The following is a 20,921-nucleotide window of genomic DNA, read 5'->3' as shown; positions in this document are numbered from 1 at the left end:
GATAGATGATTTGAGTGCATAGTCAGGCACTCTACGTTACATCAACAGCCTCACCAGGCTGTCGTATTCACATCGCACTATCGCTTAAGTGATCTAGTGCACTGAGTTTGTCTTTCTATCTTCCCACCACCTCTCACTACTACTCTCCAGATCTCTACTTCTTCAATTGAATTTTCCTATTCTCTTGAGAAAATTACTACACTTTAACACCAATATCATGTCTTCTTCTAAGCCCAGCGAGGAAGGCATCCACCAATGGCTCCACGTCGACCAATTCCCCGAAGAGCTCAAGAAGTAAAACGCCACCATATCATCAACACTCATTTTTCCAGACACTAACTTCAACCCAGATACTGGTTTCAGCGCTTCAAAATCTGGGAGCAATACGACAAAGGTATCTGGATGACCGAAGATGCCTGGTTCGGCGTAACCCCAGAACCCATTGCAAAGTACCCTCAACCTCAACCAACCCCAAATCCCCCCTCCCTCCCACTAACACCCATGAAGTAAAATTGCAGCACACATCGCCGAATCCGTCCCATCCTCCAAGTCGATCATCGTCGACGCCTTCGCCGGCGTCGGCGGCAACGCCATCGCACTCGCCCGCTCCGGCCGCTGGGAGCGCGTCTTCGCGATTGAAAAAGACGAGAAGACTATGAAGTGCGCGAAACACAATGCCGAAGTGTACGGCGTGGCGAGTAAGATCTTTTGGTTGACGGGGGATTGTTTCGAGGCGATTCAGAGGTTCAAGGGAAGTAATGAGGTTGTGATTTTTGCGAGTCCGCCTTGGGGCGGTACGTATCTTATCTTCATCTCACATTTCCAGGTTGGGAGTAATGGGCATGAATGAGCTGACGAAATCGATATAGGCGTCGAATACGGCTCCGAAGATGTGTTCGACTTGACTTCCATGCAGCCGTACAACCTGGAAAAATTGTACAAGAGCTTCACGAAATACACGGATGAAGTCGTGCTGTACCTCCCCAGAAATTCAGACTTGAATCAGATTGCGAGGTATGCCAAGGACGAGAAGAAGAAACTTGAGGTTGCGCATTATGCTATCATGGGGGCTAGTAAGGTGCGTCAAACGTATGTTGGCTGGGAGGAGCAGTATGTGGCTGACAAATTATAGGCTTTGTGTGTGTACTTTGGGGACTTTAAGTTTGATGTGGACGAAGAACAGCCGTGAAGGATTTGAGACTTCTCAGAGATTCTTCGAGCAAGCCATAGTTCAACTGGAATGCTTCAAGGGTAACAATGAAGAGTGCTGATTATCTGGTCGTGGAGACAGCAGCATAAGCACATTAAAAGCAATGGTAATTAATTGGATCTGAGGGATGGATAGCTCGGTTAACGCACAATCGTGGTATGTTAGATGGACGCCTCATAAGTAATCAAGTGGAAGACACATTGAGTATTGGAGTTGGCACGCAATTAGTCTTCATTATGCATGCAAGATAGCGTCTATCATAGTATACAATGCATGCCACACCTCCGCATCCAAGCCTCCCCACCAGTCAGCGAATCGCTCACTTGTAAAAGTCGAACTTGTCCGCCTCGGTGGTTCCCTTCACTTGGCTCGTGTATGCCTCCTCCAGATCCGCCTGGATGATGTTGTACCTGTTCTTCCGTACCGCCCTCAAACCTGCCTCTTGCATGATAGCTGCAATAATTGCACCGGATAGCGGGTCGTTGCGCACGATCAGACTGTCGAGATCTACCTCTGGCGAAAGACTCATCTTACTGGCGATGGTTGAGAAAATGAGACGTCGCTCACGGCGATCACGGAGAGACGGGAACTCGATCTTCCTGTCAAGACGACCGGGTCGGAGGAGCGCGGGGTCGAGGGTATCGGCGCGGTTGGTGGCCATGATGACCTTGACGTTGGAAGTTTGGTCGAAACCGTCCATTTGGTTGAGCAGCTCAAGAAGGATACGCTGGACTTCTCGATCGGCACCGGTCTGTGCATCGAAACGTTTTGTAGCGATAGCATCGATCTCGTCGATGAAGATGATACACGGGGAGTTCTCGCGCGCCATTCGGAAGACGTCACGGACCATACGGGGTCCCTCACCAAGATACTTTTGGACGAATTCGGAGCCCACCACTCGGATGAAGGAGGCGGTAGTGCTATTTGCCACAGCCTTGACCAGCATAGTCTTTCCTGTACCTGGGGGTCCGTACAGCAACACACCGCGGGGCGGGTCGATACCAATCTGCTTGTACAGGTCGAAGTGCGTGAGCGGTAGCTCGACAGCTTCTCTGATTTCCTGCTTCTGCATGTCCAGACCTCCTACATCGGCATATGTGACGTCGGGCTTCTCGTCCTGGCCAAGCATGGCAATCGAAGAGTCGGCCTCGGGAGGCAGGATGTCAACGAGCGCATTTGAGTGACGGTGCAGTGCTACCGATGAGGAGGGCTTCAGCAGTTCGCGGTCGAGGGTCGAGAGAATGCGGACAACGTAGTTTGAGCCTGTTGAAGACTGTACGATACCGGTGCTATGGCTGTTAGCTTGCGGCGACAGCCAAACGTGGTGTGCTCACTTCTGATCGATCGCCTCCATGAACTGCCCTATCACCAGCGGCACACTCTGGATACGCTTGATCTCCTCCTGTGCTCGCACGAGCTCGCGCTTCAGACTCCGCTGCTCGTCCTTGATGTACTCTTCCTGAAGGTGGATGTACCTGCGCCAGTTAGCCACCGATTCCCACGGCAGATAGAGGGGCAGGGACTCACTCCAGCTGCCTTTGTAGCTTCTTAAATGTGGAGTAGTCATCGCTGCCATCTGTCGTGAAGCCTTCAAGAGTGTCGAAGTTCGGTATCGATGACGGGAGCTGCTTCTTGTGCGGCGCGACGGTGTTGGACGGGTTCTCAACGGCGGCGTCAGCCATGATGAAGGTTTGGTGAGTGAAGCTTGCAACCGAGTTGCAGGGTATGTCGAGGGGCAAGAAGAGGAGCTGCAGACTGTTGGTGGGAGGAGGCTCGTGTGTACTTGTCGCAATGTTGATGCAGCTCGTGGAAGGCGCGATCGGGCTGTGGGACGCTAAGCTCCGATGTCACGTGCGAGTGACGATCACCCGCTGAGGTGAATGTGCAGCATCCCTGTCTTTCGCAGCAACATGCCAGGGCTTCTTTAACGGTGTCGTTTCTGTAAATCGTTTTGAAGCGCATACTGAATGTTATATTGTACGATGAACAATCCTTTACTATCATCTTTTTTTCTACGTCCCAGTCCTACCCGCTATTGCACTATCTAGCCCAACTCTTAGTGGTAAACACAGTGCTGAATCGTTCCACACTGGCTTGACTGTCACCACAGGATTCCCGTTCCAAAGAAACCGTGGTTTAACCCTGAACGAAGACACTCGGGTTGGACCAAAGTCGGCCAACGTGGGCTTGCCAATGTGGCAACCTGCAGGGTTGGCTAGGCCCTGGTCACTCCGCGAAACAGCACGACGGTCAACTTGTATGACCAATGGCGGCCTAAATACCACAGACTCTGTATCCTCTTCTAGCGGCCGACGATGAGTAGCGGTCTTGTTTGAATACCCTCATCTGTACAAGCCCGTTGTTGTGTCATTTACCTGTAGGATATATATTACAGTGCGACACTGATACGAACATTCCTCAGTCTTGCAGGTAACGAATCTCGACAGTGCTCTATGGTCCACTGTTCATGGCATTTCGAAGACTTCCATACACGAGAAAACACCAAGGAGGGGCATCAAGGCGTGGAGGCATTTTCGTGTCCAAGCATGAGGCGGTCCGGTCCACGGGTGTCAGGCGGTCTGGGTAGGGCCGTCCTCACCCACTTTGCGACCGCGCAAGATAACAGCGCGCCAAATCTGCAGGAACAAGAGTGATGTAATAAGTGGAGAGAGACATGTGCCTTCCGTGTCACAGCGGCCAAATGACCCGCGCGTGCGGAGTATTCAGATTGAGTTTAGACTGCGTGAAGTGCCGGCAACGAAGCCACTTCACTCGTCGGCGCGCAAACGCGTGTTCCTGATGCGCATGCGACACTGCTTGCTTTTTGACTTTTCTGGCCTCGCCGTTGTCGAAAGCTGCGCGCGATTGCACTCTGCTGCTGTAGAGGCTCGAGGCCGCGGGCTCAGATAACGTGATGCGCCAGAAGAGGCTTGGCTCCGCTGAATAAGCGCCTCCAGGTTTCTACCGCCCTCAAACGACGCATCGCGTCCAGAGCGTGCGGTACGTGAACTATCGACCGCAACCCAAGCCGACCATTTCCCGTCCTGCCCTGACGAGAACATCGACCTAGCGTAATACAGCAGTCGCGTGGTGTGTATTTTTGTTGCTTTTTGGCTCCCCCCATTGCTGGTCCGTACTGCGCCTCGTCCTGCGTGCTGCGTCCAAGTCGCGTTCATCCAAACATCAACAGGCTTGCTGACCAGTCGCTGTCCAGGTGGATTGAATGCTCTCACGTGCGCGTCCCTCATCGTCTCTCACGCTCCAACCGTCGCCTTCTCTCACCTCCTGCTGCCACCTCTCGTAGACGTGCACGGCAGGCGCGCACCATGGACTTCCAGTCGCCCCAAAACGGCATGTACGACCCCTCGAGCTTCATCGACCCGAGCGCAATCGCGAACCCACAGATGAACGGCGCGCGATCATATCCCATGTCATCAATACCCCAGAAACGGGATTCGACCGGCGCCGCGCTCTCCCTCTCGCGCTCACAGACCCCGTCGCAACAACCCCAATTTGGCTTCCCGCAACAACAGAACTTCACCAATACTCCGTCGCCGACCATGCAGAGCCAGAACTTCCCCGCGCAATTGGGCGCCCAGCGAATGCAGACCGCGTCGCCAGCCCAAAACCCACATGCGCCGCAGATGTCCCCAATGGGTTTCCAGAACTCTCCGATGAATCCCGCGTTTAACTCGAATGCCAATTCCCAGTTTCCTGTCCAATCAGTACAGCTGTCCCAAAATCTCCAGAGCCGACAGCAGGAAGCCCAAAGACAGTACGCAATGCGCCTACAAGCTCAAGCGCAGCAGCAGCAAATGGGGAACCTAGCCGCAAGCAACATGGCAGCGCAGCAAAGACATCAAGGTGGACAGATGCCCGGCGGAATGCCCGGTGGGATGCCTGGCGGAATGCCCGGTGGGATGCCTGGCGGGATGCCTGCTGGGATGCAACAACCAGCGATGCAGCCGGGTATGCAGCCCGGGATGATGCAGGCGCAGCAACAGCAGCAGCAGCAGCAGCAACAACAGCAACAGCAACAGCAGCAGCAACAGCAACAACAACAACAGCATCAACAGCAGCATCAACAGCAGCAGCAGCAACAACAACAACAACAACAGCAGCAGCAGCAGCAGCAGCAACAACAACAACAGCAACAGCAGAATCCCCAATACCAATACCAACAGTTCCTCAAGAATGTTGGCGCGCTCATGGCTCAACAACGCAGGCCATTCAACTCTCAACCCACAGTTGCCGGACGACCCATAAATCTGCAGCAACTCTACACCATAGTCATACGCTACAAGGGCCATAGACTTGTCACACAATCACAAGGATGGCCAAAGATTGCTCAATTGATGAACATCCACCCCCAGCAGTTTCCAAGTGCGTCCCAAGAACTCCAACAGATCTACGAACAGAATCTGGCTTTATATGAAAGTGCCTTTTTCCAAAGACAGAACGCTCTTAAGACGGGTGGACAACCGGGACAACAGATGGGCGGTATGGGCTCACAAATGTCGCCAACGAGGCCTCCTATGCCTGGCGGCCAGAACAATGTTTCTGCTCAGCAAGAGTATCTGCAGCAATTACAGAGATCTCAAGAAGCTATGAAACAGCAACAGCAGCAGCAGCAGCAGCAGCAGCGGCAGTCCGCGACTCCCATGCAGCAAACGCCGCAACCCCAACAATTCGATCCCCCCTCACAACCGCAACAGTCGACCCCTCTCCAGAGCAACGCGTCTCTTCCGAGCATGAACGGCCATAGCACACCACAACCAGAAGGCAGCGCACGGAAAAGCTTGACCCGACAATTGGAGGGCACACCAACGCAAGGACGAGAGCCCAGCCAGGCGCTAGCATCGCCATCGAAGCCTGGGGAACCGGCAGTTCAACCGGAGACAGCCTTGGTCAAGGTTGAAGACGTCGACAAGCCAAAACCAGTAATCGAAAGGGACGATGGGATTCGCGTTTACCAGCCACAATATCGACTGCAGGACAAATGGGGTGGGCTCGACTTCGAGTCACGCAACTTTGTGAACATGATTGAAGCTATCGTAACTTATAAACCAAACGCACCATTGTTGTCCGAGCTTGGTGCGATTGATATACGGGCGCTCACGATGAGTCTCCGGTCAGGGCTCCACGCAGAAACCCGACTTGCGCTAGACACGCTCACGCGGATAACATACGACAACACAATACAGTTCGATCTGGCCCAATGCGAAGACCTCACGGACGTGCTGGTGGACTTTGCAGAGGAGCAGCTAGAGATTCTGGGCAACGACAATCCTGAAGTTACCGATATTTTGGACCTGACTCCATACGAGGATGTATTGCACCACTGCCGCGCGGAGGCTGCCACACTGCAAGACCTTCCAGAAGCTGGTTCGAAAGCCCACATTCTGGACCGAACTGCTGATCGGTTATTGGCAATAACCACTATCTTTCGAAACCTATCATTCCTGGAGGTGAATCACGCCTCTTTGGTCAGCTTCCCGGTACTCAAATTCATTTCCAACTTCATTCGGCTCGTCGGCACCCGCGTACTCCTACTGCGGTCACACATCAACACCTTCGACTTTATGAAAGATGTCATCACCTTCTTTTCCAACACCGGTGCTAAGATCGTGTTACCTTCACGCGAGGACGCTTATGCCGTACTCCACTTCCTCTGTGCCTTTGCCCCTTGTCCTCGTCCGAGCGAGCCAGTCAAGTTCACACCCTTTAATCCTCAGATACATCGCTACCTCCCTTCCGCTGTCGACAGCCTGGCTAAGCTCCTGGCGCGCGATGACCCAAATCGAACATATTACAAGCAGATTTTCATCAATGAAGCGACTTCCACGCCTTCTTACGATCTTCTGACCCGCGCGTTCGGCCTAGCCATCTCCGTCGCGCCAGATCGAAATTACATCGAGAACAGGATGTACCAGATGCAGGGACAGCCCGTCAAGGAAGTGCGCATGTTCGAAGCGCGCATCGCAGAGTCACGGAAAGCCTACTTGATGCAAGGCATGCTCGCGGCAGACATACTTGCCAGCCTGGCTCCTGGAGCAGAAAGCGGACTGTGTCGCTCATGGCTTGAATCAGAAGATGGTTGGGCAGGCAGTCTGCTCAAATTCGCCATGTCTCTCTCCGCCACTGATGCTGCCATGCCCCACCAGCCTCCTCCGCCACAGAACATCCGTGGTCAGCGGCCCATGGAACACGATCGCGAAGGCTTCCACCTCATTGTTCATCGCGCTCTCTCCACACTTCAGAAACTGGGAGACAAATCAAAAGGCGGCGAGGCGCTGGTCAAGGGTGTACAAACAAACGGTCATGCGTCCGACATGATGGACGAGGATGATGATGACGACGACATGGACGTTTTCAGCTTCAACGGCACATCGTGGAAAGTCAAAGCCGACATTCTCCCGCGCAAGGAGACGTTGCGTAGGCGCCCTTTTGACGGCACAGCTAGATGTGCGGAGCTTGAATCAATTTTGCAAGATTGGATATCTCGATGAATGAAAGTGGAGGGAAAAGGGATGGGAGTATATCGGGTTAATGGAACTGGACTGTACATTATGAGATGTTTTGGGGCATGAGCAAAGTCTACCACTTCTTTGACTTGTGCTGCAGCTTCGTATGCAATATTCTTTTCAGTTCTGTATGTCTAGGTTGGTCATTTTGGTTTGAAGCGTGCAGAAATGGGGATGTTGAGGAAATACCATTGGAGAAGTCATTCAATCAATCACCATGTTATTGTTCATGTTCTATTGTAAATGCTTTCAGTGACTTCGTCGTGGTATCTGAGCGCAACGAGGATATCAGCATGAATTGACGAATCCGTCTATAATCCCCAAACACCGGTGGAAATGCCCAAACCCAAACCCCCTCCCAATGCAAATCGCATCACGTCGTAACTCATCACATCATCAAATCCCCGCACCCATCTACTCCCCACCACCTCAATCCCTCATCTCCCTCTTCCCCTTCTTTTTCCCCTTCCCCCCACCCCCACCGACAGGCACACTCTTCAAAGCCGCATGTGTCGGCACGTCCGCCAGATGCTTGTACAACTTGGTTTTACTCGGGAATGTCGCCTCACAGCCCTGACATTTGTGGGATACATCTGTGCCTGTGGCTTCGGCTTCGGCTTGCTTTGCGGCTTTTTTCATGCGTTTCTTTGCGGCGGCGCCGAGTTTTGGTTGGGGCGTGTCGGAGGTTACGGTGTCTGCGGTGGATGCATTGGTTGAAGTTAGGCCGTGCAGGCGGGCTTCGATGGTGGAACGGGAGGCGTATTCGTCGTCTGAGGCGGAGGCTGAGAGTTCGGAGTCGTTGGGTTGGGTTGTTTGGGGTGTGGAAGGGACATTTTCGTCGTCATCTTCGTGTGCGTCATCATCTATGCCGTCGTCTTGTTGTTCAGCATCATCTGCAACGTCGTCTTTGACTTCGAGGTCTTGCGTTTTAGCTGTGATATCCTCGATGGAATCTTCCATGCCATTGGTGTCAGACGCGACGCCTTCGACAGGAGTAAAGGCATCGCTGCTCAGGACGTCGTCGTCGAGATTGAGATGTGCGTTGTCTTTTTGCATTTTTCGCTTGAGTGCTGATATGGCTTTCTGGTGCTTCTTGCTCTTCTCATGTGCGTCGTATTGGCGTTCGCTCTTGAACGTCTTGTTGCACGCAACACACTCGTAGTGCTCTTCCTCAATCTCTTCCTCGGATTCCTCCTCCACTTCGTCTGGTGGCCGAGCTGTTGCCCAGCTAGGCAGTGCTTGTGCTTCTTGTTCCAGTTTTGCCATTTGTGCAGCACGCGCCTTCGCAGCCTGCGCTTTCCTTGCATCCCGCTGTGCCTTGGCCTGTTCATCGGCAGACTTTGTGTTCGGCTTGTATCGTGGATCACGCTTGCGGACGAAGGCCACGAGCGTCCTGACAGCATCGTTGAATTCCCGCTTTCCTTCGTCGCGGAACTTTTGATTTTCCTTCTCCATGGCTCGACGTGTGCGGCGGTCGGGCGCATCGGACATGCGATACTGGTCCATCCACGCGAAGCTCTTCACTGTTGCGAACCCGTGCCACACGGCGTAGAATTCACGAACCACATCTTCATGTGTATCGTCCTTGTGTCCGAATGTAGGGTAGTCCGGGACGCTCAGGTCCTCATAGTCTGCCGCATATTCCTCCTCCTTTGCCAGCTGCTCAAATGTCTCCCTTACGTACCCAAAGAAGCCACTGGGAGAGTCGGAGAAGTCTACATTGCCTCTGAATTTGCCCATCATCCGTGTCAAATCATGTGATGTCGTCATGCGCATATTGCCCTGGTAGTGGTCTTCAGTCGCACCTTCCCCACTACCACCCCGCAATATGTCTCCTTCATGGGCGTCATACCACGCGCGTTCCTGGTCGTCGGAAAGGACTTCGTATGCGGTCTGGATCTCGGCGAAGAGGGCAGTGGTGCGTTCGGTGTCGCCATGGTTGCGGTCGGGATGGAGTTCGAGCGCTTTCTTGCGATATGCTTTTTTGAGTCTGAGGATTGTTAGGCAAGATATTCTCTGAATGACGCAAATAATATTACTCGTCCTGTGTAGCTGTCCTCTCTACGCCCAGCAGCTCATAGTAGCTAGTCTTGATCTCGCCGCCACCCCCAGGTGCTTCTCCACCCCCAGTCGACTGTCCAGCGCCCATTTTCGATCAGCCCAGAATACCACGAGTCGTGGCGCTAACATGTGAGTAGAGAGGTTTTATGTTCTAGAAACTGCGGCCGTGCTACGGAAGAGTTTGTGGCCGATCATGGTTTGCTATGCTGCATATGACTGTGCGCAGAGCATATAATTGGTCTGGGCTACAGCGGCGAAAAGTCTGGTTCAGCGTCACTGAAAGGCAACAACGCCGACAAAGACCTCTTACAGTCTAGCCAGAGTACCGTCACAACTAGATAATCTTCAAGGGCCCATGTCGTGATTTGCTTCTTCTCATAAGGATGCTGTTCCCCCGCATCGTCACCAAGCATCATTTGGAGTAATTCGCATTTTGAAGAAGACGGCTAGCGGCTCTTTCTCGTCCCTGGATTGGATCACGAAGCGCATGACCTGCGAATCTTGGAACGCCGCACTCAGAACTGGCGACTCAACAACCGCGAAATCCCTCACCTCATCATTTCGACTCATCTTCAACATCTTCATCGCAACCTTGGTACCTGCCCTTAGATCTTTGAACGCGCCAGGGACCGTCGATCATATCGCAAGCATCGACTTTGGGAATCTTAGCCTGGCCCGTGGTACCGGAACCACGCCGCTTCAACCAGAGCCCTTCGTGGACCCACGTGCGACTCTTACAGGCTGACAGGCTGCGGTCGCCCAGCCCTACCACCAAACCACGGTTCCCACCTGCAACCATGAAATTCGGCCAAGCTTTCAAGCAGAGCCTCAAGAAAGAGGGTTTCCCACCCGAATGGGTAGACTCCGCCATTTCTTATTCGCAGCTCAAAAAGTGCATCAACAGACTCACCGATGAGCTGCGACAGGTGGGGCTCGATCCGGAGACCCTGTCGAAGCTGCTGAAGCATGTCGAAGACTTCAATGCTGCAACTGGTCAAGATGACGACCAAGAACGCCCCTTTGAATACATATTGAATTGGGACGAGTCTACAGAAGCAGCGAGCAAGTCCCGCAAGCCTTTTCAACCCAAACTCATCTTCTACGTCAACGAAGCGACTGGCGACTTGCACAGTGCCAAGCTCGATGAGGAGACCAAGCAAAAGCTGCAGATGCTGGCTGTTGAAACTGGCATGACGCAGCTACGCATCTTTGAGGACGATGGCTCGTCTAAGAACTCTCGCGACTCTTTCGATCTCTCTAGCCCAACCAGCCCGACCAGTCCTACTCATGCAAATAGTGCCAAACAAAGGCCCGGCTACAGGACTGTTGAGGTACCACTGAACTCAGACACCGAGTTTCTCACACGCCTTAGCGCCGAGGTATCTGGACTAGAGAAGCTGCAAAAACAGGAGGAGAAGAGGATGCACGTCCAAATAGAAGAGCTTGGCAAGGAAGTAGCCAGAATGACAAACCCTGACAAGAAATCGAATCGCAAGACACTCGCAGCGTGGCGTCAAGTCTTCCAGATGTATGTCGAGGAGGGTATATTCTTTGGCAACACAGAAAGCGACCACAAGTCACATGATGCGGACAAGGCCATGCAAAGACTCGCCGAGTTCTCGAACAAAGTCGCTCAGGCAGGCATAGTAGAGACGATGCAGAAGAAGGACAACATGAAGGCGCTCAACATGTTCATGCACGTCAACCGCGAGATCTTGCAAGGCCTTCGCTTCGGAGAGATCAATCACAGCGCCATGGTGAAAATTTTGAAGAGTACGATGACAGCATTATTACTTCTTTCAAGCTGAATGCTGACCAGATTTACAGAATTCGACAAAAGGACGGCCCTTGGTGTGAAACAGACATTCCCGCGACAGGTAGAGTATCCCGAATTCTCAGAACATCTTGCCAAAGCCGTCTGCGCAGAGGTCAACACCCAGATCCTAAGCAACATCCCCCAAATCGACGATTACTCATGCCCAATGTGCATGGAGATCAAATGGCGGCCGGTCAAGCTTCGGTGCGACCACGTCTTCTGTATCCGTTGTTTAATCGTAATGCAAAACAACAAGCAGCACAATTGCCCCTTTTGCCGCGAACCCACCGTCTTCGACGCAAATTCAGGTACGTCATACTCACACCATATACGACATCCAGGGATCACTGACTAATGCCAACCTAGACAACCTCGATCACGAACTCGCCGCCTTCTTGAAGAAGTGGTTCCCGGACGAAGTCAAGACCAAGCAACGTTACAATGAGCTCATGGCGGGCGTTGATCAGTACGGAGAGGTGTATGCTACTCAAAAGTGCGTCGTCGTGTGATGAACTCCACCTTCCCTGTTACTTGCTAAGATTAAGTAGGTTTCTGAGAAGCGGGTCACTATGGTAAGTTCTGCTAGACACCGTGAGGAAGACCTATGCTAACAAAATTGACAGGCACATGGTGTAGATATTTGGATGGCAGTTTGTTTGCAGAATCGTTTGATGATACCCCAGACCCACGAGAATAGATTTCAATAGTTTATAAATGCATGCCTCAGCTCAACATATGTACGCTCCGTCTCAAAAACTGTATGTTGTTTGGATAACAGAACTTTGCATGATTGACAGCAGATGAAGGGTGATGATGATGTGTCGTGCGGAATCTCGGAAGAGTAAGACTTCCGATTGATGCGTCACGCACTCCACAGCTCAACACGACCGTGTACCATCGTCGGCCGATGTTAACGCGACAATATCTATACTTGGTAGCATCGAGTTTGTACGTAAAGCATGCCACCGTTAATCGGCTGAGCGATGCCGATCTACCAACCACGGTACCGGGGAAGGGACGCCGGCCCATGGAAGGACAAAGCTTCGACTCAACGGTACGCACATTGCACTTGGGTGTCATTGCGTCTTGACCGTACTTTGAAGACAATGCCTTAAAAATATTGTCCAAGCAGTTGTCCAAGCACTGCTGCACGCACTGCCAGCGGTCCAAACCCACCATTACGAGGTAAAAGTAACATCGTCTTGTGATCTTCCATCTTGTTCGAGTACAGGCGTCACGTCTCCCAATGAAAACCGCCTTTCCCAATCCCAATTCGAATGTTTAGTTTCGAAGGCATATCCTCGGCATGATTGTTTTCTGGAGACGATAATTCTGCTTCTATTTCGAGCGGTCTGCAGGCCGAGGCCGTCACCAATCAGAGTTCAAAAAGGGGTCACGCCTTACTTCTTTCGTATACTCGCCAAGAGCTTCGGGCCTTTGCCGTGGCAATTGTAACGTCACTTCCGCCCAAGACCCTCTTAGACGGTCATGGGTGGGGGGCGCGCCACAGCCGGTGCTGGCCATGCCAGGGTCACAAAACTGGGGATACGATAATTTACGCTCGTGTTCTGACTGGATGAAGTCATAGCGTTGCACTTTGGTCGTCGGCGCCGAGTGCGGGCACTGTTCAGCCTCGTTCAGGACAAGCTTCGAGTGGGAGATGATGATGTAGGACAAGGGGAGGAAATACGAGTGGGCATTTGGATATATAACAGATGGGATGCTGCTCACTTCAAGCCCTCATCCAAACATCAACTCATCAACTCTACACTAATACTTAATCAACACAACTACCACTTCCAAACTTCAACAACACAACCTCCAAACCATCAACATGAAGTTCACCACCGCTGCCGCCGCTGCCTCCATGGCCGCTCTCTCCTCCGCCCTTCCCCAGGCGTCCTCTCCCTTCCCTCGCCCCGAGGCTGGTGACGTCTTCCGTCTGATGTCTCTCCGCAGCGCCACCCCCATCCATTACGGTGCCGTCCAGGCTCGTGAAGGCAGCCTCGTCATCAACTCGCCCGACGAGAACAACAAGACCTGCATCGTCAACGGCGACCGCGACAACGTCACCAACGGCATCAACTACGCTTCCTTCACCCTCGACCAGGAGACCGGCAGCGTCAACATCTACACCTTCAACCCCCCTCTCGAGCTGTACGTCGACCGCAGCGGCATGGGCAATGGCAACGTCCGCTACACCACCGGTGTCGAGCCCATCGGCAAGAACCAGGAGCGCGGCCCCTTCAAGATCAACGATGACGGTAACCTTGTCTTCGCTGCTGGTGGCCTTTCTGGCGACATTGGCTTCCAGGCCTGCCCCGGCGCTGTTGGCGGTGGCTGGAAGATCTGGCTCTCTGGTGTCGACAAGCCTGCTGGTTCTGAGGGATGCACTCCCTTCACCATGAAAGCACTTAAGGAGACCGAGCCCAAGAAGTGCCTCTACTCCTCTGCTCCCGCTTAAATATCTGAGCTTGTAGAGAAGTTTAGGGAGTGTGTATATTGATAGTCTTGGAGACGGGACTTTTTGTTTTCTATTGTGTATATATGATCGCATTAAAGCATCTGCATAGCCTTTTGTTTATATTCAGCTAGAATTGGAAATGATAATGTTCATCCAAAAAAACTCGTTCTTTCCTGCTGTGCTTCCTGACCTTTGCTGTTGTGTCATGTATAGACTAGCTCCATCGATCAATCATTCCACCACCCTTCTAAACCGCCATGAAACTTAAAAGCACAACTGGTCAAACAAGCGTCTCCCACGTGCACCACACACATCTTCAAGCCAAAACACATCATCTCACCGGCATCCTCCACCTCACTGAGCTGGCGTCGCTGACCAAAACCCAATTTCACTCCCCAACATGCTTGTTCCTTGTCCCCAACACCAACCGTCATTTCCGATAGTACCGCCGCACTTTAATTGGCACCTACCAAAAGCTGACATGAGCATGCTTGCTTACGCTGCGAACAGAGTTTTGCGCCCGCGTAAAGTTTCTCGTACCGTGCAGATTCTCGGATCGATCTCCCGTGCCGGAGAACAAAGTTGGGGATGGGGCCGGGGGCGGGTCGGAGAATTTCTTTGGGGGTGTAGTTTGCATATGGATAGTTGGGTAGGACATGAAGGTGTCTAGATAGAATTGGTGCTGAGGATAGAGACATGGGGCAGTCAGTACATAGTCACGGAATCATCAATGCAAGACAGCACGCAGCAGAAATCTTCATATCGAAAGTTAAATCAACGATGGGGTATTTGAGAAAAATCTACAACGAGAAAAAGATCCATTTCATGTCGCAATATACAAAGTAAAAAATAGGTATTAACAGCATCCTCTTCCCGTCTTCCTCCACCCACTCATTTACATCGCGACTCGCTTAGTACGAAGCAGGCGCACCGTCAGGGTACACGTACTTGATCGTCTGTACAGTCGGGCAGTAACCCGTCTCGCCCTGCCATGGCATACCAGCAACGGGGCTCTGATAGTTACCGCCGTTGTTGTTATCCGTGTATCCCGTGTTGTACTCGTCCTCAGCATAGTTGGCACTAGGGGCAACAACATCGATGGGCTGGGGAGTGTATGTGAACGGCTTGCCAGCGGGCTTGCCCTCGGTGGCCTTAGGCAGGACCTGGTAAGGCGAGGACAGATCGGGCAGCTCATCGGGGGACGCGGCAGGGATGACTTTGTTGCACTTTGCGGCGATGTGCAGGTTGGGGATGGTGGAGGCGTCGACTTCGCCCTTGTCGGTTACCACCTTGTAGTACATGTTGGCGGCCAGGTAGGGCTCGACGTCTTCGGGCTTGAGGGATGCGAGGTAGCCGGCGGCTTCCTTGCCCTGGAGGCAGGTTGTGAGAGGCAGAGAGCCGCGGGACATCATGGGGGCGGAGCCGTTGCCACCACCGGCCATCATGGGTCCAAGGATGCCATAGGCGCCGACATAGTTGGGGTCCTGGGTGTAGTCTTGCGCTGGGTCGTAGTCCTCGACAGCCTCGCCGGTACCGTTCGTGGGGGTGTAGGAAGGCGCAGCGGAGGCAGTGGGGTATGGGCCGTGTGCAGAGGCGGTGGCGTTGCCGTAGGGAGCGGTAGAGTTGGTGGTCGCGTTACCGTTGTTACCGATGAAGCAGTGGATGGTATAGGAGCCGTCAATCGCGAACTTGTCGGCAGTGATGTCGAGGACGTGGTTGTAGTCGCCTTCCTTGAAATCACGGCCGAGGTATTGTCCAGTCCTCTGGTTAGTGTTGGCGTCACGCTTGGTAAGTTGACGAGAACCAGCACCATAGAGACGGGTGACAGCCTGAGCGACCTGGCTGTATGAACGATCGCTTGTCTCGGGGTAGTAGTATCCGAAGTTGCGGGTCTCCCTGACGTCGTTGCTGGTGAAGTATTCGCCGTAGGTGCCCTTGGTAAAAGGCTTGAGAGGAGTTCCACCGTTCTTCGACTCGCCTTGGTTCCACTGAGCCATGGGGCGGGGAATGTTACCATTGGCGACCCAGGTGTCGGGAACGATGTACTGGTACATGTTCAACAGACGGTCAATGTTGCAGTGGTGCAGCCAGAAAAGCGGGTCAAAAGCGGACATGTCGAGGTAGTACATGTGTCCTCCGGACTCTCCACCGGCAGCGTTGTGAACGGCATCGTGGACGGACTCGAAGCTGTCAGTACCGCTGCCGCTAAGATCAGTTCGGACACCAATCTGCGAGGTGGATGCGTATCCCCAGGACTGCTTGCTGGCGAAGAGAGCAAAGACACGGTCACGGAGAGAGACGCGCATGCTATCAAAACGGCCGTTCATTTCGTTGTTGTTGCTGCGGGTGGGGTTTGCAACTGGGCGGCGAAGGGTCTGGGGGAAGCTGTTCCAGGGACCACCACCAATCTCAGCGGGCAGGGAGTTACCCCAGCTGTACGAGTAGAGCGGGTTATTGATTCTGACTTGGCCCTGGGGCTTGGTGACAGTAACCTGCTGGTCACGCATCTGAGTAGGGACAGTAGGTCCGCCGTTGGTCTCTTGCGCCCAGTCCCAGTATGGCATGCGGAGGGTAGCCGCCGCCCTGTTCCATCGGTCGCGCTGATCCTGGGGGAAGTCGTTGATCACCTCAGTGACTGCGAGGTACCAAGCTTGCTCAAAGATGGCAAGGTAGGGCCTGTGCCATGATCCAAACAGGTTGGAGTTGTGGGGGCAGAAACCTGCCTGGTTGACGAGGGGAGTGGGGAATTTGTTCCAAGTGGTAAATGGACGACCGTGGACACCAGCAACCTGGTAGTAGCTGAGAGTGTCGCCTTTGTCCTTGCTCATGAATCTCTCCATACCAAGGAGGTACAAGTTCCACTGATCGGCATTCTTTCGCCAACTCACGGATCTCGAGACGAGGGTAGGACTGGCGTCCATTGCTGTCACAGTCTCCCCACCATCGGGTTCCAGTACTGCAGACACCGCTAATAGCAATGTAGGGACCAATGTCACGCTTGGCAAGGGCACCAGCGACCTCATCAATATGCGCCTTGATCTCATCGTTGCGACGATGGGCGTGGTGGTGTGCGCCGTGTTGCGACGCAACAGTAATCTGGAGTAGTGCGAAAAGTGCAATCAACATGGTCATCATGCTCTGGGGTTTGCTGAAGTTGGCCATATTGCTGAATGTAATGGAGCTTTTGTTGTAAAAGACAGGCTGAGCAAGCGTCAAAGAAACGACTCTACAGCTCGAATTAGGGATAAAGAAGTGGTGGGTGCTAAAGAGCGTAACGACCTTGGACAATCCCAAAGGTCTAGTAAAGAAAAGGTCCTCACAAGAGACTTCGACGTCAAAGAAAGACAGCGAAGAATCGAAAGTTTGGCGTAGCAAGCAGGGGCGGGCTGCTGACGGGGTCATATACCGAGACAGGTCTATCCTTAGCCATGCTGGACTGGGACTCGACCGATCCCATGTTGCCCATTAAGACACGAGGCAGTGGAGACAGGCCTGTGTGGCGCGTCGTATTCGTTGCCATATCGGCAAAAAATAGTAGTGATTGGGTGGGCAGGGCCGGCAGTGGGGATGGACAAGCCCCTGGTGGCCCCGAAACGAACATGCGCCAGCGATCCGCGAGCCATTTCCCCTGACTTGACCGTAATAGGCCGTGGCCCTCGCGCGCATGGGCGTTCGATGCTTTTGATTTGGGAGCCGCCTGGCGCTGACGAACTATCCCGGCCCGTCTCACACCACACGAGATGCAGAGAGACGTGGTGTCTGTCGAAATGACGATAAGCATATATTCAACGGTGCGACCAGCCCACCTGGCATTTTGGAGAGCGGCGACACCAAGATGCGGAAGGCCGAGACATAAGAACGAGCCATGGTACCGCGGAGACATTCGCGTGGTCTGTGGCTTCTGGAGCGCCTAGCATTCAGCCATTGTGCCTCAGCACGCACCATCTGATGAAGCCACCGCTGCAAGCAGAGGACCGGCGTCGCTAAGGCGCTGCGTATACTCGCATAGGAGTATTCTGGCCGCCGCCTGGTTAAAATGCCCTTTGCATGTTATCAATGCAAGGTCACAATTCTACCACAGTGCAGCAGCACCGGGGTTGCAGTGCGCATCGAAATCTGTCAGTGCCGGTCATTGTCGAAGTAAGGCACATATCCGACTGATTCCGACATGGATGATGTGGTGTTGTTAGCACCGCCCGCCTCGCTTATGGATAACGGCTTCATGCAGAAAAAGCGCCTGTTGTTTCACGACGCTGACTTGTGAATGGCGAGCCTGTGCCGCTGTTTCAATCCTTTTTTCTCGACCCGCTCTGCAGCTTGACATGACATCAAGCTTCCAGTGCCTTGTGGAGACGGCGAGGCCCTCAAGGTAAATCCTCAACAACGAGCGGGGCCGTTGACCCTCAGCATGTGCAATCTTCTGGAAAGCCGATATGTGCGCGATGCGCGTTTTTGTGCGCCAAGGTCCACAGGTGAAATGGCAATAGCTTGGGAGAAAGCCTCAAGAGTCAATCGCAGCACTTGAAAGGAGATGTGCCGCTTCTCGTGTTCCAATGTCTTGTCGCTGAGTCGCCATGTTCTGGCGTCCTTTGGTAGCCCGTAGGGCATGTCATTCGTCAAAGGGTGCCAATACGGGCGACACCATGCTTTCCCTTTGACTGTCACATATCTCTTTCAACATCTGTCCGTTGGTCAACCATCTCTTGTTATCAGCTTTCGTTATCTCCTTGTTGTACACGGGCTTGTGCGCGTTACATCGTTGTGTACAACCACTGGTGCGACGGAGAAATACAAGGCGAGCCCATGCAAGGCTTCCAAGTCTACATCGCGAGGTCTAGCGTGTGGCTGCCACCTGCATCCTTCAGCTGGTCACGCCACACATGTACAACGCAGACCCTTGTTTGTGCTACAACAGAGTAGCATGTATACCCAGGCTTGTCCTTTACGGACACATTCTGTGGTTCAGACACACTACTACCACAAAAATCATCCACTATCCCTACCGCTACATTCTCAACACTACTAGCTAACCAACTAGCCTCTAATTTTTGCGTTAACCTGTCCCCACGTACTTTCATTTAATGTCTTGTTGTCTACTTCTGGGTCGGTGGCTCGTGCTTGCTCAACGCGGCGTAGCTTTCTATCCTGAGTCCATGAAAGCTCGTTCTGTGCAAGTTGCGTGCTTCTTCTTTCTAGAACGAAGGATTCTAGATGGAATGCACCCTTCGCAAAGCAGCAGCTGTGCCGATGCGCGCTTACCAGACCCGAACCACGGTATGGTAGGCACAACCACTCCAGACCCTTGGCAGAAAAAAGGTTGCACTTCCACTATAGCCAATCGTCACAATCGCAATCACCCGGCACAACGTCGATGGCATCAAATTAGACATGTTGCTATTATCATTGTACATAATCCTCAAAGAACTCGACAACTCCGCCGAATCCCATCCCAAGCCCCTCAAATTGTAGAATCATACCATCGCAAACTTCAGTGTACAATCCGCAATCCACCAGCCAGGCCTGAACTACAATCTTTCCTTCAATTTCTCCACTACCTCTAACACCCGCTTAACCTCACCACTACCCTCCCTCTCATGCTCTTCCTCCCCACCACCTTCTTCCCTAACATCTAACTCGCCACTCTCCTTATCCCCATTGATCCCCTCCAAAACCCTCCTGACCCTCTTCCTGCCCTTCTCCTTCTCCTCCTCCGTCATGTTCCCGTCCCTCTCCCGCTTCTTCAACCATTTGAGCCTCTCCGCCTCAATCTCCACGGCCTTCACCTCCCTCGCCAAAACACTTGCTTCAAGCTCCGCAAGACTCATATCCCACTTCAGAGCAAGCAATCCTTCTTCAACTTCTGATAAGCGTGCTTTGAGGTCCGCGACTTGGGCTTCAAAGGCAAGTGTGTCCGAGTGTGCGGGAGACATTTTTAGTTCGTAGGGTTATTTAGAAGAGGAATTTGGATGTGGAAGTGCGCCGGGGAAAATCTGTGTTCGATTCACAAAAGGTATGGTGTATCAAGGTAAACATCATCCGAATGTATGAAGATTGTTTTTCTCATACAGAAGTGCGGATTTCGTTCGAAGGGTCTGGAAATTGTACATTGGGAAACGTTTGGACAGATTGTCAACCATGGTAGATTATGTTCTCAGGCGAATGGAACGTTTTTGGGGGGGGGGGGGGGGGGACTCTTTATCATTAAACTTTAAATTGAATGAAAGTTGCTCTGCGCGGGTCCTGGAGGGCTACCCACCCCTGGAAGCTTGTACAATAGCCAATATATCGACCGGTCTTTACATATTCTAGCGCGTACCAAAAAATGGCCGACCCAACAACAGCCTGGTGTGAAGGGCTACACGCACGTCAAAATCCGCATCTTGCAAATTGTGCGGGTGTGAAAATAGTCAGGGTATCATATCGCAAAACCACACGTTTACAAAAGCAACAAGATTGGCCGTGATATGTCTCTCCATCCAAAGTTTTTTGCCCTCCAATCCGGCTACGACGCCCGGGCGCCAAAATTCCTACCTCCCACAAACGAGAAAAAAAAAGATAACCTGGGTATATGATCTCTCCTACCTAAAAAAACCTGCCCTTCTCACCACTAACGGTCCGTTCCTCATCCCCTCCCTCCCTCTCAGCCTCTACCGGAACGCACCCCTCAATCTTCGAATACAACTCCGTAATCCAAGAAGTATACTTCGGAATCACTAAGGCAAAACCGGGCTCTTAAACAAATCTCCACGCGCGGGCGTTTCTGGCGGGACAATCCGTGAAGCATACTTACTAAAACTAGTCTCTCACCCGCATATAACTCTCGACATCTCCCGGAAAGGGCGGGGC

At 52.7% G+C, this 20,921-nt stretch overlaps 8 protein-coding genes across 8 annotated transcripts; 4 read left to right on the top strand and 4 right to left on the bottom strand.

Annotated features, from left to right (window-relative positions):
- Positions 1–36: 36 nt before the first annotated feature.
- On the top strand, positions 37–1,189 carry SNOG_12223 (hypothetical protein; the record flags this gene model as incomplete). The annotated part of the gene is made up of 5 exons (XM_001802397.1): positions 37–294; positions 351–449; positions 508–794; positions 870–1,078; positions 1,133–1,189. Exons 1-5 carry the CDS (start codon positions 218–220, stop codon positions 1,187–1,189), a joined length of 729 nt encoding a protein of 242 aa, XP_001802449.1. The 5' UTR covers positions 37–217.
- Positions 1,190–1,529: 340 nt separating this feature from the next.
- On the bottom strand, positions 1,530–2,892 carry SNOG_12222 (hypothetical protein; the record flags this gene model as incomplete). The annotated part of the gene is made up of 3 exons (XM_001802396.1): positions 1,530–2,499; positions 2,545–2,685; positions 2,738–2,892. 3 exons carry the CDS (start codon positions 2,890–2,892, stop codon positions 1,530–1,532), a joined length of 1,266 nt encoding a protein of 421 aa, XP_001802448.1.
- A 1,644-nt stretch (positions 2,893–4,536) lies between these two features.
- SNOG_12221 (hypothetical protein) lies at positions 4,537–7,719 on the top strand (the record flags this gene model as incomplete). The annotated part of the gene is made up of 1 exon (XM_001802395.1): positions 4,537–7,719. The coding sequence occupies one exon, from the start codon at positions 4,537–4,539 to the stop codon at positions 7,717–7,719; it is 3,183 nt and encodes a 1,060-aa protein (XP_001802447.1).
- A 444-nt stretch (positions 7,720–8,163) lies between these two features.
- On the bottom strand, positions 8,164–9,883 carry SNOG_12220 (hypothetical protein; the record flags this gene model as incomplete). The annotated part of the gene is made up of 2 exons (XM_001802394.1): positions 8,164–9,724; positions 9,774–9,883. The coding sequence occupies 2 exons, from the start codon at positions 9,881–9,883 to the stop codon at positions 8,164–8,166; spliced, it is 1,671 nt and encodes a 556-aa protein (XP_001802446.1).
- Positions 9,884–10,592: 709 nt separating this feature from the next.
- SNOG_12219 (hypothetical protein) lies at positions 10,593–12,120 on the top strand (the record flags this gene model as incomplete). The annotated part of the gene is made up of 3 exons (XM_001802393.1): positions 10,593–11,568; positions 11,623–11,849; positions 11,953–12,120. 3 exons carry the CDS (start codon positions 10,593–10,595, stop codon positions 12,118–12,120), a joined length of 1,371 nt encoding a protein of 456 aa, XP_001802445.1.
- Positions 12,121–13,353: 1,233 nt separating this feature from the next.
- SNOG_12218 (hypothetical protein) lies at positions 13,354–14,237 on the top strand. The gene has a single exon (XM_001802392.1). The coding sequence runs from the start codon at positions 13,446–13,448 to the stop codon at positions 14,073–14,075; it is 630 nt and encodes a 209-aa protein (XP_001802444.1). The 5' UTR covers positions 13,354–13,445; the 3' UTR covers positions 14,076–14,237.
- A 749-nt stretch (positions 14,238–14,986) lies between these two features.
- SNOG_12217 (hypothetical protein) lies at positions 14,987–17,237 on the bottom strand (the record flags this gene model as incomplete). The annotated part of the gene is made up of 2 exons (XM_001802391.1): positions 14,987–16,985; positions 17,017–17,237. 2 exons carry the CDS (start codon positions 17,235–17,237, stop codon positions 14,987–14,989), a joined length of 2,220 nt encoding a protein of 739 aa, XP_001802443.1.
- Positions 17,238–19,600: 2,363 nt separating this feature from the next.
- Positions 19,601–20,005, bottom strand: SNOG_12216 (hypothetical protein; the record flags this gene model as incomplete). The annotated part of the gene is made up of 1 exon (XM_001802390.1): positions 19,601–20,005. The coding sequence occupies one exon, from the start codon at positions 20,003–20,005 to the stop codon at positions 19,601–19,603; it is 405 nt and encodes a 134-aa protein (XP_001802442.1).
- Positions 20,006–20,921: the final 916 nt, after the last annotated feature.

Source organism: Parastagonospora nodorum (assembly GCF_000146915.1).
Source record: "Parastagonospora nodorum SN15 chromosome Unknown scaffold_21, whole genome shotgun sequence".
NCBI classification, from domain to species: domain Eukaryota; kingdom Fungi; phylum Ascomycota; class Dothideomycetes; order Pleosporales; family Phaeosphaeriaceae; genus Parastagonospora; species Parastagonospora nodorum.
Note: the sequence above shows the minus strand (reverse complement) of the source record. Positions and strands in the feature narration are given on the sequence as shown.